This window comes from Vicugna pacos, chromosome 26 (genome assembly GCF_048564905.1).
Source record: "Vicugna pacos chromosome 26, VicPac4, whole genome shotgun sequence".
Classification (NCBI taxonomy): Eukaryota; Metazoa; Chordata; class Mammalia; order Artiodactyla; family Camelidae; genus Vicugna; species Vicugna pacos.
Genome location: NC_133012.1, coordinates 7,437,529 through 7,453,660, shown reverse-complemented (window position 1 = coordinate 7,453,660; position 16,132 = coordinate 7,437,529). Strand labels below are relative to the sequence as shown.

The 16,132-nt window shown below is 39.1% G+C and overlaps 1 protein-coding gene across 15 annotated transcripts in view; it reads left to right on the top strand.

The window, feature by feature from the left end:
* UNC5D (unc-5 netrin receptor D) overlaps nt 1-16,132 on the top strand; it is a 599,258-nt gene that overhangs the window by 472,597 nt on the left and 110,529 nt on the right. For all 15 annotated transcript variants that reach the window (XR_012064390.1, XR_012064389.1, XR_012064388.1 and 12 more), the window contains one exon: nt 15,357-15,537. Coding sequence is in view for 11 of the 15 variants with exons in the window: in XM_072950289.1 (XP_072806390.1) it covers nt 15,357-15,537 (181 nt within the window). In the remaining 4 variants the exon portion in view is untranslated. The remainder of the gene's footprint in view (nt 1-15,356; nt 15,538-16,132) is intronic.

The window sequence follows — 16,132 nt, the reverse complement described above, 5'->3', positions numbered from 1 at the left end:
CATTTATGGAAAAGAAAGAGGCAATTTAAAGCAATTTATTTTATCTCTCAGAGACTAGGAGTATTGTAAATGTTTTGGGAACATATATTTGTTTGCTTAACAAAAATAGCTTTTTGTTTCTTGCTTAAAAACTTAACAGATTGTAGGAAATAGAGTAAGCTAGATTATGATAAAGTAACAAACGATCTAGAAATTTCAGTGGCTTAATACAACAAAGATTTATTTCTCTCTTGCGCTGCATGGCCATCACATGTCAGCTGGTTCCTCTGTTTCATGGACACTCTTACTACTATAGTTCCAAGGTTAATGGAGTAGCCATTCTCCATAAAATTGTGAGCTGCTGTGGCAGAAGGAGAAAGAGAAAACACTAGAGGACCTCAACACAGGAAATTAAATATTCAGTCCTGGAACTGACAAGTCACTTCTACTGACAACTCATTGGCCAAAACTAGTTACATGAACCCACAAGCTAGAAAGGAACCAGAAAGTACAACCATACTTGTAAAGGAAATGCCAACACGTATTTGGTGAATAGCTCATACTGAAAATTAAATCAATCTAGGAACCTATAAAGAAGAAAATGTTGATTTGAAAATTCCACTACCCAAATAACATTTGGTGAACTGCCTTCCAGATAGTTATGAATATCTTTTAAAGGTAGAGAATAATTTTTAAAAATAGTTTTATGTTCTGCTTTTAATACTCAGTAATGTCTCAAGGTGTAGTTTCCATTCTATTTAAGAAAGAAATGCATCATTCCTTTTGATGGTTGCATAGTATTCCATTGCGTAAATGTGCATAATTACCTGTTAATGAACATTTAGATTGTTACAATTTTTTCATTAAAAACATAAGGTAATTAACATCTTAGTGCATATCTCTGGATTTTTACTGACAATTATTCCACTGTAACCAATGGAAATTTGTTAAATTATATCAATATTTTCAGTTTTGGTAAAAATTACAATATTGTCTCACAAAAGGGACGTACTAACTGTACTAATTACACTATAACCTGAAGTCACTGAAAACTTTTATTTCTTTACACTTTGCCAACCCTACATAGTTTCAGTATTTGCCAAAGTAACACACTAACAGTAATATTTCATTTTTCATATTCATTATTAGGGCATTGAACAGCTTTTCATGTTAGTCGTCCACTTGTATTTTTCTCCTCTAAATAATCTACACAAGTACTCAGCTCATTTCTGTTGGAATGCTCGTTTCCCATTGATTTTAGCATGATCTTTGCATTTTAGACCCAGGTGGCATTCAGTACAGTCTGGTAGAACATACTAACCAACATCCATTTTTATTGGGTGGGCATCATGCTTATAAGTTGCAAAATCTATTTAATGTCTCCCTTGATTTTAGTAAATGATACTCTGTCATGTATTGCAGACATTTTTCATGTTTATCCTTGTTTATGGTATCTTTTTGGTATAGGGAACTTTAAAATTTTAGCAGTCTTTATGGTGTTGGCTTTAGACAATGCAGGAAATCCTTCTCTGCTCTAAAATTACAAAAATATTCACCTTTGCTTTCTTATGCTTTTGTGGCTTCACTTATTGTATTTTTAGTATTTTATATGCCTGAGGTTTGCTTTCCTGTAAGGAGTGAACTTGAGATACCACTTTATTTTTCAAGTGGCTAGTTGAATTTGGGGAAGTTTTAGTGAAGATTGAGGAAAGTGAACAGGCGGTGACAGTATAGTTTTTAAAAGACTAACAGTAATAATTATAATTATTATTTACATTAAAAATAACAAAGACAAGAGTGAAGTCCTTTAATTAACATGCTGTAGAAGGAGCTTCACGTTGAAATGGAGCCTGAGACTTGACCTATGCTTACCTTTAACCGTGGTGGTAATTTTTAAGTACTTAAAATATTTTTCTTTTTTGGCTTCCATGACACATACATTTCTGGTTTCTCTCTTACCTCAGTGTCAACAACATATTTTGTATTTCTGTAGCCTCTTCTTCCCTTTCCTGCTACTTTTCTTTAGGGTTGTGTCTTAAACTCTTTTTTTCTTTTTTGCCCATATTACCGTTTGTGGTTTCATATATACCTATAGCCTTATGTCCTGAAGACTATTGATTAAATATGCCCAAATAGTTGTTGACTGTGTAAGTCTGGAGCCGACGAGAGATGTGGGCTGCAAATGTTTATTTCAGTCCCTTATGTACATCTTAAACTTAACTAAAGACATTATTGAATTTGAGTACTTAACCCATTTTTCTGTTGCCATGTTTACTTGGTTTTTCTTCCTCCCTCCCTCCCTCCCTTTCTTCCTTTTTTCCTTCTTTTTGATTTGAGAATGCTCTTTTTATATTAGGGACCAAGGGGATAGTCAGCAAATATCAGTACAGCATCCCAAAATGACCTTTTCATCTGATGGTCTCTATATCACTTTTCCAAGTCAGAAGTATGTGTGCCAAATTTTGATTGCCCTCTCTTTAAATCTTACATCAAATTAATCCCAAATTTCTGTTCATTCTATTTTACCCCTTAACTTATTGTCAGGGCTCTTTTTTGTACAGACATACCTCATTTTATTGAGCTTTCCTTTACTGCAGAGAATGTGTTTTTCTAAGATTGAAGTTTTGTGGCAATCCTGTGTTGTCAGATGGTGGTTAGCATTTTTTAGCAATAAAGTATTTTTAACTAAGGTATGTACATTATTTTTTTAGACATAATTCTGTTGCACACTTATAGACTACAGCATAACGCTAACATAAATTTTGGGGGTTCCTAGTGCATATAAAAATTATGCAACTCACTTTATTTGAAACTCGCTTTATTATGGTGTTCTGGAACCAAACCCGCAATAGCTCCAAGATACGCCTGTATACCCATCATAGCTTTCCATTTCACTCCAGCACAGTCTCTCCCCACGGTTATGGTCACAACCTCCTAATGATCTTTCTGCTCCTCACGTTGCCTGCTCCCCGCCTTCCCATATATTCTATACATCATATCAAGAGTCTTCTTTTGAATGTGAAATTACTGTCACCAACCTCCAGTTTTTTTCAATGAATCCCTGTTTCCAGATGATAAGCTTCAAATATTTTAATGCCAATTGGGTGAGGAAATCATCTATCCCCTTATTTTTTCAACAAATATTCCAAATCCAAGTCCACATGTTGAGCTTGAAGTATCTTTGAAGTTTGTAACAGTAGATGCCTAGTAGGTATGTGAACACGCAGGGGTGTAGCTCAAGAAGGTCAGTGAACTGAAGATAATTCAGGAGTGCTCAGCATAAGACCCTGAATGACACATGAGCCTGGCGATGTATGGGGAGACATTGTATGGTGAGATGTGGAAAAGAACCTGATCCTGGGGACCAAAGAAATAGAATACTTCATGTTTGGATAGAGAAGAGGCCAATAAAAAAGAGACAGAGCAGGAGTGGCCAGAGGACTACAGAGGGAGAACACGTGGTGTCATCAAAGCCATGGGAGGAGGTCATCCAAGAACGGTTCTCTGGACCCCTGAAAGTCAACAAAGGGTACAGAGCAGTTTGCCCTGCATGTAGCAACATGGGGGACATCAGTGATGTCAGCAAGAGCAATTTCAGTGAGTTGATGGGGTGGAAGCCAGAGAGCAGTGGAATGATGAGGAGTGAGTAAGTGCTAAAGAATTCAAGAGAGATGCCTGTGATGAAACAAAAGGAAGGGTTTTGGGTTTGCTTATTTAAGACGGCAGAATTTTGACCATGTTTGACCATTTCAGTTTTTTCACACTCATTATGTTCTTAACTGGAAGGACATAGTTCACAGTGTCCACCTCATCAAGTGGTTTAAGATTTGAAAGAGCCTACAATAGTGTCTAATGTGGAGCAGACCATCCATATTAGTAGATGGTAAGTCTCCCTCCCCTTCTTCTCCTCTTCCCCAGCCCCAGCTTCACTGGGCCCACCTTCCTACAGAATCATTAAACCCTCTGTATTCAGTTATAGTAGAAATCCTTTTTTGCTTTTCTTACTAATCTGCCATCTACTGAGTCTCTTTTTTTATAATCTACAGTAGGTCCTTACTATTTATCTATTTTATATATAGTAGTGTGTATCTGTTAATCCCAAATTCTTAATTTATCTCTTCCCCTCTTTCCCCTTTGGTATCCATAAGTTTGTTTTCTATGTCTATGAGTCTGTTTCTGTTTTGTAAATAGGTTTATTTGTATCATTTTTTGAGGATTCCAGAAATAAGGGATATCACATAATATTTGTCTTCCTCTGACTGACTTCACTTAATATGATAACACCTAGCTCCATCCTTGTTGCTGCAAATGGCCTTATTTCATTTTTTTTAGGACTGATTAATATCCCTTTAATGTTTGTTTTCTTAAGTGCTTAGCACATTCTTTTACATATATATATCTTAACTAATTAAGCTGAATTGCCTTTTTAGCTCTAAAATTTGGAGACGAAATCTGTTGCCTCCTGTACAAAATACGTTTGACTCTCCTGCACTCTTTCCAGGCTGGCGATGGTTAACAGGCAACAGGTTCTATATATAATGGCAAAGCAACATGAAAACATGAACAACAGTAGGGTTACCTTTGCGAGACAGCAGTGCTGCATTTTTGCACAAAGAACTTTTTTGGAGCAGATAATAACAGACTTACTCTCAGTTTTATTGCTAATCAATATTTTGGAGAGAACACAAGAGGTGATGTGAATTACTGTCTAAAATGTAAAAGCACTATCTGAACCACTGATCTAGAGAAATTATCCATACAAGACTTCAGAGTTTGAATTTGGCTATTTTGCACTTGGGTTATTATACTAAGCATGACTTTTTTTTTTTTTGGTAATACAGCATGTATTTTTTCTTCTTTCATGGAGGCTTTGTGTCTGTCAGCTGAAAAGAGGCTTGTACAGAGTGTACAGTAATCAAAGGGATGAAAGATGAATGAGGATAGAGCCTTTTTTTTAAAGCACCATTAGCTCAGTGGCATCTACCTGGGCTGTAGATGCACTTTGCTGATTTCGTTTTGATAATGCTGTGAGCTGGTCTCTGATAATTGCCTTCTGTAATTGGAGCAAATTTATGATTATGCTAATTCATTCTCAGCCACCCAATATATGGAAGCTGAGCTAATCCATATCTGTCCCTGCATTTCCTTTGTAGATCATTACACGATTAGCCTTTCAGTGTGGCTGATGGAAACGTTTTTATTCTGAACAGATCTGGTTTCTCAAATGGTGTGTACATGTGTATGTGTAAGTGATACGTGTTTGCATTTCTTTATCCAATTGTATGTAACTCAGATATCAGCTTTTAAAACCAGTTATGATATGAACATTTAGAGTCTTTCAAGCTTTAATCCTTAATAAGATGGCTATTTTCTCAGCACTTGAGTATATATTACCTGGTAGTAAGGAACAGAAAAAGGGAACTGTTAATTAATATCCCCTCACCACCTAGTTAAAACCTTATTTTCATACCAGAAATTATGGGAGGAAATGTGAATACAGAAACAGTTTCAAGCTTTTCTGAAAGCCAACCCTGTGTAATCTCGTTAAAGAGTTCTTCCCATCCTAAAATAATCTCTTAGAATGAAGAGGCACGTGACAGTATGTTTTAGGTCACTCCTTGGAATAGCAGACTTTGGAAGCATCTCCCAGGTATCGATTTATCAAAGATTCAAAACAAGAATTCTTTCTCCGCTAAAGATAGAATTAGCAAAGAGCAGGGCCCATTGCACTATGGAAAGCACAGCTGAAAAGCTAATGGTACCAGGCACCCACCCTTACAAATCATCTTTTGATCGAACATCTCTTCCCATTCTTACGTTTATGCTTCTTCTGTTGAATGTTATCTTTTCCCTCTAATCCTCACTCTTGTAAATGCTTTTCCATTAATGTAAACGTGTCTCCTTTGTCACCCATGATGGTGTTACAGTGTCAGGAAACAGTTGATCAGGGTGTTCACTTTCCCAGAGACCATTTACCTGTCAAAATGAATTTTAAAAATAGTAATAATAACATGAGGCTGTACCTGACTTTCCTAACTGAAATGGGGAAGTTAAAGGACAACACTGATCTGACAAGAGACGTACAATGTCACAACATAAAAAGTTCCATAATCAGAATTCAGACTTTTACAAACGAACTCATGTCTGTCATGAGTGTGATTCTGTCTGAGATCATTAGGTTTCTCTCACTGGCCCAGCTCTGTGGCTTCACAATTAAGCTGAATTTCTGCTTCCTTTTGTGATGCATAATCAGGTAAGTGGAGCTAAATTGCAGAAACTGCAGTGTCGGTGGCGTTAAAGTCAATCTACCCAGTGTGGAAAGAAAAGGAAGACAAAAGGAGAAAGATGATAGTACTGTTATAAATAACTTGAAGGAAATATTATCAAGGAGAGAAGAGAGGACAGGTGACATCTAATCTGAAAGCAGCAAAGCAAGTAAGGGACTAAACCAACATCAGAAGATAATTTGCTCCGTTCTGAGTAGAGGGATGTCACTCTACGCAGTAGTTAAGTCCCAGTTAAGGCTTATTTTAGAATGCCAAGTCAAATCATGGGGAATGGTAAGGAGCAGCATTTTGTGTGATCAGTAAGAGGCATAAGAAAATGACTAATGTTTTGTAGCAAAAAAATTATTTTGAAGCTACTAGTTTTAGTTCTGCCATTTGCTAAGTATGTTGCCTTAGGTGAATCATGTAACCCGTAAAATGGGAAGAATAAGATTTTCTTTTCCTACCTTGAGGTCATTATAATTATCAAATGAGACAACATACTGGAGAGCAGTGTGCTCACTCGTGAGTGTGAAGACGGTGACTAGCATCTCTGTGGGTTCCTTTGCCTTTTCTTCATGGTCACAAAATTGCTGCCATAGCTTCAGAATCACGTTCATGCCTAACCACATAAAAGACTAGAAATACCTACCCTTTTTCTCAGGAAAGCAGATGACTTCTTGTAAGCCACCCAACAGCCTTAGATTCGATATGCCTTCTTCAGTATTTTAAGACTATAGGCTGTCATCCATAGCAAGATTTCGTGGACTGCTTGTTGAGTTCAGTTCTGCCCGTTGTCAAAAAGCAAAACCTAACACCAGATAACTTGGAGAGGGCTACCATCACTTCTGATGAGCTGTATGTGGACAAATACTGAGTAATTTTTTTTTTTACGTTAAAATAGTTCTGGCCCCATACTAAACATTCTGACATGTTAATGTAATATAGCAAGAATGTGTATACTCAAGTGATAGCTGGCCTTTAAATCAACCCTCTCAAGACCATTTTTGCAACCCTTCCTTAGGAATGATAGTAAAATCCCAAAGTAAGTTTTCAAAATTATCTTCAAAGGTGCCAGTCTTCTTTATTTCAGTGTAATTTTGCAAAGAGCATTGAGTCATTCCACCCAAATCTGGTGAATGATCTGGACAACTGAACACAGTGGTCAGAAGCAAGTCAAACCTTAGATTCAAATTCTGGCTCTGCTGTTACTTATATATATGACTTTGGACAAAGTACTTAACATCTTTGTTTATTGTAAAATGGGGGTGATAAAAATGGTGTCCACCTTGTAGAGACATTTTCAGGATAAAATTAACAGGTGTTTGATACTTAATGGTGCACAAGAAATGCTATATCTCACTGTTTTGGGCTGGGAAATAGCCATTTGATCAAAGCTCATGTGACTTGAAGTAAATGTAAAACGTGTTGGTTAGACCAATTTCTGGGGGTGTGGAGGTCAGGGGCTTCTCCATGGTTCCTCTGGAACCTCACCTTTACTTCTGCCTCGTCCCGCCACCCACCCCATGTCCTTGTGTGCCATCTCAGGTGAGCCCCCATCAGCTAGAATGCATGCCATAGGCCCCTCTTGTGTTTCCTCAACGTAAATCCAATCACACTTTTTATTTTGTAAGACTGACTTTACTGCAAGTTGGAGAGGTCATGTAGGGAATGACCACATTGAGAACGGTTGTGGTCTTCCAGTGTTTCCCTGGCTTGACCTCTCATACCCTCTGCTGTAGCCCTGTCTCTCCACTCTGTCCTGTCAGACAAGGTTGCCTTCCCAAGCCATTCTTAGTTGTAGTGGGAGGAGGAAAAATTTATTACTTTTACATAACTCATACTTTGAGTAGCAGATGAAATTAAATCTGAGACCATATGTAACTATTATGAAATATTAGTGGTTCCCAGAATATATTTAAGAACAACTGTGCTTAAAAAAAAAAAGACAAATGAACTTAATTTACAAAACAGAAAAAGACACTCAGACGTAGAAAACAGACTTATGGTTATCAGGGGGGAAAGGGGGTGGGAAGGGATAAATCAAGAGTTTGAGATTTGCAGGTACTTACTGCTATATGAAAAACAGATAAACAAGTTTCTACTGTACAGCACAGGGAACTATATTCAATATCTTGTAGTAACCTATAATGAGAAAGAATATGAAAAGGAATACCTGTATGTAAATGTATGACTGAAACGTTATGCTGTACACCAGAAATTGACACAACATTGTAAACTGATTATACTACAATTTAAAAAAAAAGGAACAACTATGCTAAAAATGTCTCCCTTCTAGAACATTTATACTCAAGCCTGGGATCTACAGCAAAGAATAATATTGCCTCTCTTGCCCCAACCTCTACAGTGCCATTTGAAGTTGTACCATATATATATATATGAGTATCACACCAGTCTCTTAATTTGAAGGTACATCCATTTGGGCTAAAAATTTATTCAACAGGAGCCATTGAACGTCTTTGGAAGTAGATTGTATGCAAGATGTGAAAATGTGTAAAAAATTGTTAATGTTCTTAAGGAGCTGGCCACTGAGGAGTGCAGAGAGAAAATGGCCACAGGCAATGAATGACTAGATGAATGGAGAAGCTTCAAAAGTCAGAAATCAGAGGTTACATCTTAAATACATCTGAACAACTCAATTTTATATTCAGTCTAGCAAATCCCAAAAGAGGACTGGAATTGGGGAGGTGGGGGGGGGGGGTCCTGAACATTTGGTTGATGATATCAACACATGGCCCCAAATGGCATTTTCTGTGGGACAGGAAGGAGGAGATCCAGGCTGACAGTGTCTAGAATTCAAAGGACAAGAGGCCTGGCTCCTGCCTGGGAAGAATGCTAGCCGATTTAAGTGGCTTTCTTTTTCTAGTCTAGTTTTTACATTTCTAAATGGTTAATAGCAGCACTCGCCTTCTCATGTTTCTGGAAGAACAAGAACAGGAGCTCTAAAATTCTGACATGGTGTCTGATGGAGATAAACCTTTCAGTGTAGAGTTTATGCATATTTGTGCACAGATGTCTTTGACAAAAATATCACAAGGGGTGAAATGTCATGACTCACGCAGACATTTTCAAATGTAACCCAGGTCTCAGATAAGATCATCTCCCACAAAGCATCAGCCCATCACTCTTCCAGAGGAGGCTGCCTCCCCAGTGGATGACACCACGCTGCCTATTGTTGAGAAAATCTATAGGGTTGTCAATTACATACCTTCTGTCCCCAGCTAACCAGAAGGATGGATCAGGAACCTGCAGTTTGGCATGAAATCTAATTGTCTTTGATGGTCTGCTTTCCCAGATTTGTTTATAAACTGGAAAAATCTACAAATTGCCGACCATCTGTACATGACATGATGCTAATGAACGCAGGCGTCCTGCAAATCCATAAGCTCATTACCTCTGAGTAACTGGTTCCTTCACACGCTCCTAACTGGGATTATCCATCTAAGCTACATAAGTAGAAACCAGATGAAGAATTTTTTTTTTCCTCTGAGGGGATGAATACCTCCTACAATCTTGCAGCCTCTCTGTCAAAGAGATGACCTGTTAGCATGAGGTCATCTGGTCAGTGGTACAAATGTCTGTTAGCCTCAAGGTGGTCAATGTATTGCTTTGTTAATTAGGGCTTTCTCGTGTTAGCAACCTCTTATAAACTAATTTCTGAACTTGGTGTTCATGACCTTATGATACTTGCAGAATACTGGCTATAATTTCAAAAATTCCTAGATGCTGGTAAGTCACTTCCATGAGAAAGCCTTGAGAGTGGGCCATGATACATATAAACTGTAACATTCTAGTGTGACGGGGAAGCCGACTTAGTGAGAGGAATTAACTTCGATAAAGGACATCGTGCTCCTCTTTGTGGTCATGTTCCCGAAGGGCCGGAAAGCTGGTGTGTCGTGGTGTCTGTGGAGAAGAGGGAGTGAATCTACTTGTCATTCATGGATATGTTTGGTTTGGCCCTTGCAGTGTATTTTATAATATGGGCCACCATGTTAGAATCAAGAAATATTCCAAATACACATCCCCGACTTCTCATGAAAGATGATCTGGCTACACTGATAACAGTATTCTGAACAATATTCTGAAGCTGTGTATTTGCATAAGTCATGGAATCTACATTTTGTCATCATCATCGTCCTGTCCCCATACATCCCAACACTGAGGCTAAATACTCCATAAATGTGAAGACTCCTGTGATACATCAAAAGCAAAAGAGATTCTAGAGCACAAATGAGTTCATGGTCATTTTTCACTGTGCTATCACTGTTAATTTTTTAGAATACTCATGTCCTATCTAACGTGAGAAAACAAAAGGAGACAGAAAGCAATGATATTTTTAAGAAAAATGAGAGTGAGCTCATTGCTTTGTGGAAATGAAGAGCAGCCCGTTGTCTTTAATATGCAGGCGACACACACGATGTCTCGCACCCAGCGCCACTGCAGTAATTTATGTTACCTCCCTGGCCCCTAGGACGTTTGCGTTTGCAACTGCTGCTGGGGGAAATGCTCATTTTCGCTCTTATTTATTAAACTATTCTACATGAGGAGCACTTAGCTCATCAAAAATGTTTTAAAATTTCTCTAAGTGACAAAAGCATAAATCCAAGAGCAATTTGTCACTTTTATAAGCCCAGAAAATACCAAACTGATTTTCTCATAAAGATCCTGCCATCAGTTAAATGGATAAACTATTCGTTTACGAATAAAAAATAGCCACACAGTTAGGCGTCTGCTGATGGGCCGATTGTTTATAGACATAATTGGACCTGTCGTGGCAGGGTGAACACCGAGTATACCAGAATGTACCTGTGATACCTCATTCATCCTGTGCTGATGCTTTTTGGGGTATAATCTGGGGAGACCTCGTAGCAGACCATTGTACATGCTCAGTACACGTGAGTGGATGCGGGTAGGTGGTATGGTGGGGCAGTGTATCTGATGGTACAGGTAGTACAGTGAATGTCTCTGTGCGGTGTGATTGATGCAGATGGTGCAAGATGTGAATTATCTCCCCTGGAATTATGCACACAGTGGCTTTGGGTGTGGCCAGGCTTATGCAGCTGAGGGTCCTTCATTTCTGCCTCAGTTATAAGATCGTTGCTCATTTACCCATTTTTCACTTTGGGCTTTCAGAGAAGCTTTAAATTGAGGAAAGTCTGTGGTTAAATATAAATTTGAATACTACTGTGCTAGATAAGTAAAAGAGTTTTTTTTTTTAAGCTAAAGTCAAATTTTTTTTTTCAGGTTACTCAGTACCTTTTCCCTAAATGTGCCACAATTAACCACCAGGAATGGAAAACAAAAAAAAAAAACCCAAAAAACCAGTTACCCCCAATCTCTTACAACTTCTGCAAACATTCTGCATTTTCTTCCCATTTTTTAACACATGTGTGTTTATGATTTCTCTTTTGGTGGTTTTGCAAATTTACGATCACACCAAACATGCAGGTTTGCATTTTAACTCATGTATCCTAAGCCTGTTTGGTGTTTTCACAAGTTGAAGTCACAACTTTTAGTGCTCTTAGATACTAAATTATTGAATCATGATTTACTTAAACAAAGCTCTGGTATTTGGCATGTAGCTTTGCATACATTTTTTCTTTTTCTTTCTCTTTTTGAACTAAAAATAATTGATCGTGTTTGAATCTTGGTTTGTAGCCCTAATACTTTCCTTTGGTAAATTCCTGGGATTACAGTTACAAGAATAAAAGGCTACTACTGTCTTTAAGCCTATTAGATGGAGATACTGTTAGGAAGAAAATGAAAGCAGGTCAGGGAGTGAAGGGGCCTTGTTATATTGGAAAGGATTTTCAGGCAAGACCTCCCAAAGAAGGTTTAGATTTGATTAGAGACTTGAATGAAAAGTAGGGTTGAGCCACAGAGATATCTGTGGGAAAGGCCTTCTGGGTGGAGGAATCAGCAGATGTTAAGGCCCTGAGGTTGAAACCTGCTTTGAGCTTTCTAGAACAGGAAGGAGTCCAGTAGGGCTGGAGTAGAGTGCACAGGGGTTACTTGGGGAATCTAAGGTGGGAAATTATTTGGGCACCAGACCAAGGAGGGCTGTGTTAGCCTTGGTAAGGACTTTACATTTTGTTCTGAGAGTCAAGGCTGTTGAAGGATTTTGACCTAGGAATGGATACAGTGTGATCCGCTTGTGGAGAATCGACTGTAGTGGCAGGAAGAGAAGCATCCGACAGCCCAGCTAGTCGAGAGGCTACTGCTGACGCCCCAGGAAGGAAATAATGGTAGAGCAGCAGTAGCAGAAATGTCTCGTACTCTGTGGATGAAGCAAAAAATGAACCACAAGAAAATACTATGCGTGTGTGTCCATGCGTAGTGTGTGTCTCTGTGTTTGTGTAATTTTAATCCGCTATTTTGGTAGGAAAAATTTCGTTATATTCAACTTTGTTATTAGTGGCATAGAATATTTGTTCAGTTGTTTAACTGCCATGTGGTTTTTTCCGTATTATCTTGGATGGGATTTTATCATCGACTTAGATGAGAGCTTGAGTTATTCACGTTACTCCCCCCAGATCATCGTATTATTACCCTTTTGTCTATCAAATTTGTGGCAAGTATTTTCCTAGTTTGTTGACTCCTGAATTTTGTGGGCGATTTATTTTTATGTAAGCTTTCAGTTTGAAGCCAAGCCCTTGCTTGGTGATCGTGGCTTTCATTTCCCGTGCGCCAAGATTGGTTCAGGAAAGCTTGCTTTGATTTCCAGGTGCTGAGACTCCTTTGGTTTCCGTTTCCAGAGGCACTGCCGCCAGGGCTCTTTCTGGTTGTTTCCTCGCTAGAAATAATTGACTTACGGACCCCAGCCAGACTTTCCCAACTTCCTGACCAGCTGTTTGGGGGGAAATACGGAGAAAAACTTGAGGTAGAGACAGGAGGGAACAGCCCTGTAGGCGCTAGAAATAGCTGGAGCTGGAAATTAACAATCAGGAAACCAGGTCATTTACACTCAGGATGTCTGTACCAGGAGAGTGGCTTGGAACAAAAGCTCCCTAGACCTGCTTTAAGATGACCAGTTTCGTCTTTCCAGTGACACAGCTGTGACGGTGGTTTTTAAAACCTATTGGCTTTACCGTCAGTGTTTCATCCCAGATGTTGGTGACAGTGTGACGCCCAGCTCTTGTTTTCCATTGGTGACATGGATTTACTTCTTTATTTCCATCTTACGCTTTCCGTGTAGGATCCATGAAAGAAGAGGCTGTGCCGATTTTGTGTATCTCACTTTACCCAACTCTCAGGACAACCGCTGATGTCCATTAAAGATTTGGTTATTTGTCAGATGAATGAATGAATGAGTGGCTGGAACACATGCAGTATGAGTGAGGAGTGAAGGATATTTTGTCATGGACTGCTGGTCGGATGTGTTTTAAAATTGCTTCCCCTGCCTGCAGTGGTAAACAGAGTAGGGCTTTTGGGCTGTGGGTCAGGGTGAGCTTTTCCACCTCCAGGCTGGCACATGGTGATGCCTTGAGGAACTCCTGGGGTTTGAAATCCAGCTTGCTTCTTTACCTTGTGGTCCTGCCCATGTCACTTTGTCAGCTCTTTATGTTTTAAAGCAGTTCTTGAATCTCTTTTTTTGGCTCTTTTGGCACCATCTTCTTTTCTGAAATTGACCTCTTCCAGGATAGATTTTGGATGGCTGATGACTTTGGTATTCTGTATTCTCATAATGGGGATGATACTTGGGATAAATATTGAAGTTTAGTTATAAATTTTCTTCTGATACATAAATCCTTTTTATTAGAGGCCAAAAATATTTATTAAACAAAATTGGTAAATCAAATGACAGGTGTCATTTGATTATTGGTGATCAATGTGAATTCTTTCAATTTAAGCATGAAATGAGGCATTTTCTTCTAAAACTAACTTTTATTTATCTTTGCTAATAGTGGGCAGGGTATGGTGAAGAGAACCTGGGTGCACGTGCTTCCATGTGATGTCTCTTTGGTGTAATCACTGCTGTTGCTTTTTATGTTAAATTACAGTTTGGATGTGTCTGCTAAGTTCCTGTGTATACCACATGCTGGTAGCTAAAGCTAAATGGTAACTGTCAAACAAAAGGTGTGTCTAGTGCTACCAAGATGGCACCAGAGAGTGGAAATGTTGAGATATGATAGCAGAGGACAGAAGAGGGAAGGAGGGAATTTTGTTCCGGGAATACTGCTCTGCTTGATTAAACAGGGGAGCCAGAGATGATGTACCCCATTTGTGAGGAGGAGGAGGGTCCAGGGAGCAGGTGGTCCCATCTGTGTCTTCCTCAGGTATCCAAGGAAAGAAGTTTGGACTGAGGGTAGGATTAGAGTGGAACTGGAAAAAGGGAAGCAAGCTAGAGAAGACAAACCAGAGATGGGACTAGTCTATGCTCAGAGGATGTGAAAATGAACTCTGGAAGGGAGGCTGGGGCTTAAATACGTCAGCCGCCTAATTCAGCCTAAATGTCTGCTGAATCACTGAAGGAGTGACATAGATCATCACCAAAGAAACAAATCCCCGAAACCAGACTACACTGAAATCTGAGTTTATCTCTGTGCCTGTGATTGCCCAGATCTTTGCTACATTGGCCTTTTTCTATTATTAGATCTTTATCAAAATGTATTTAAATGAAACATAGTCACTTCAAACCGTGTCTGCCAACACAGTTTCCTCTCAGTACAAAGTACAAGTTCTACACATATGTGTCAATTTTTGTGAGCTCCATTTTGGATCAGTTATGGAATTATCACCATCATCATCAGAGTTGTAGTACGATGACAGAAAATGAAATGACCTAATTACAGTCTTTTCTCTCCTCCACTGCATTTCTAGAAAGTAGGTCAAAGTCAATAGGATATTTATGTTCTTTTCCAGCCTCCAGTTTATTAACTTGGAGTATTTATTTCTTGAGTATACCAAATGGACAAAGTCAAAAGGATGAGACATGGAATAAAGATTTTTAAAAATCATTGCTGTTGCTCTGTACGTTTAGTACATCTCTCTCCCACATGCCCTAGCTGCCCATCTTCCAATTCCAGGAAAGTTTGTCTTTTTAAAGAAATTTTCTTTTAATGACTTGTAAGCATTCTCTTCTTCTGATAGGTAGAGTGGCTGAAAAATGAGGAGCCCATTGACTCTGAACAAGATGAGAACATTGACACCAGGGCGGACCACAATCTCATCATCAGGCAGGCGCGGCTCTCGGACTCTGGAAATTACACCTGCATGGCAGCCAACATCGTGGCCAAGAGGAGGAGCCTGTCAGCCACAGTGGTGGTTTACGGTAAGACCAGCCCAAAGGCCAGGAATGGATAGAGAGGACAGGGAGCAGAGAAGCAGAGGGGTGTGTGTTTGATTAAAGCTTTCAGTGTTTATGACTGAAAGGCCTTTGGGGGCCATCCACTGCAGCCCTCTCTCCTGCCTCCCCTATTTGGTAGGCGAACACAGATCCCTATAGCTATGAAGGTGTTTGCTCCTTCATCCAATACTGGACTTCCAGGAGAGAGTCAGTGAGATTTCCAGTCTCTTTTCAGAATCATTTGAAAAGTTGTATATTTCCTTCCATTGTGTTTATCTTGGAAAAGAATTGAGGTGGGCAACTTCCACTTCCCACTCCTCCCAAACCCAGCATCCAGCCCCATCCTCCCCAGACGTGCTGTCTGTACTTCCTCCTCTGGCACACGAAATCCACCAGAAACAAACATGACTATTTGTTGACTATCTGAGGTATTATGTAAATGAAATTCCCACCTATTTAAGTAAAGGAATTCCCTTCCACAATAGAAGAGCCCTGGGATTTCCTTTAGAAGCACTTAAAGTAATAGAAATTCAAGTACTTACATTTTCTCATACTTTGGATTTCCAAGTGCTTCCGAGAT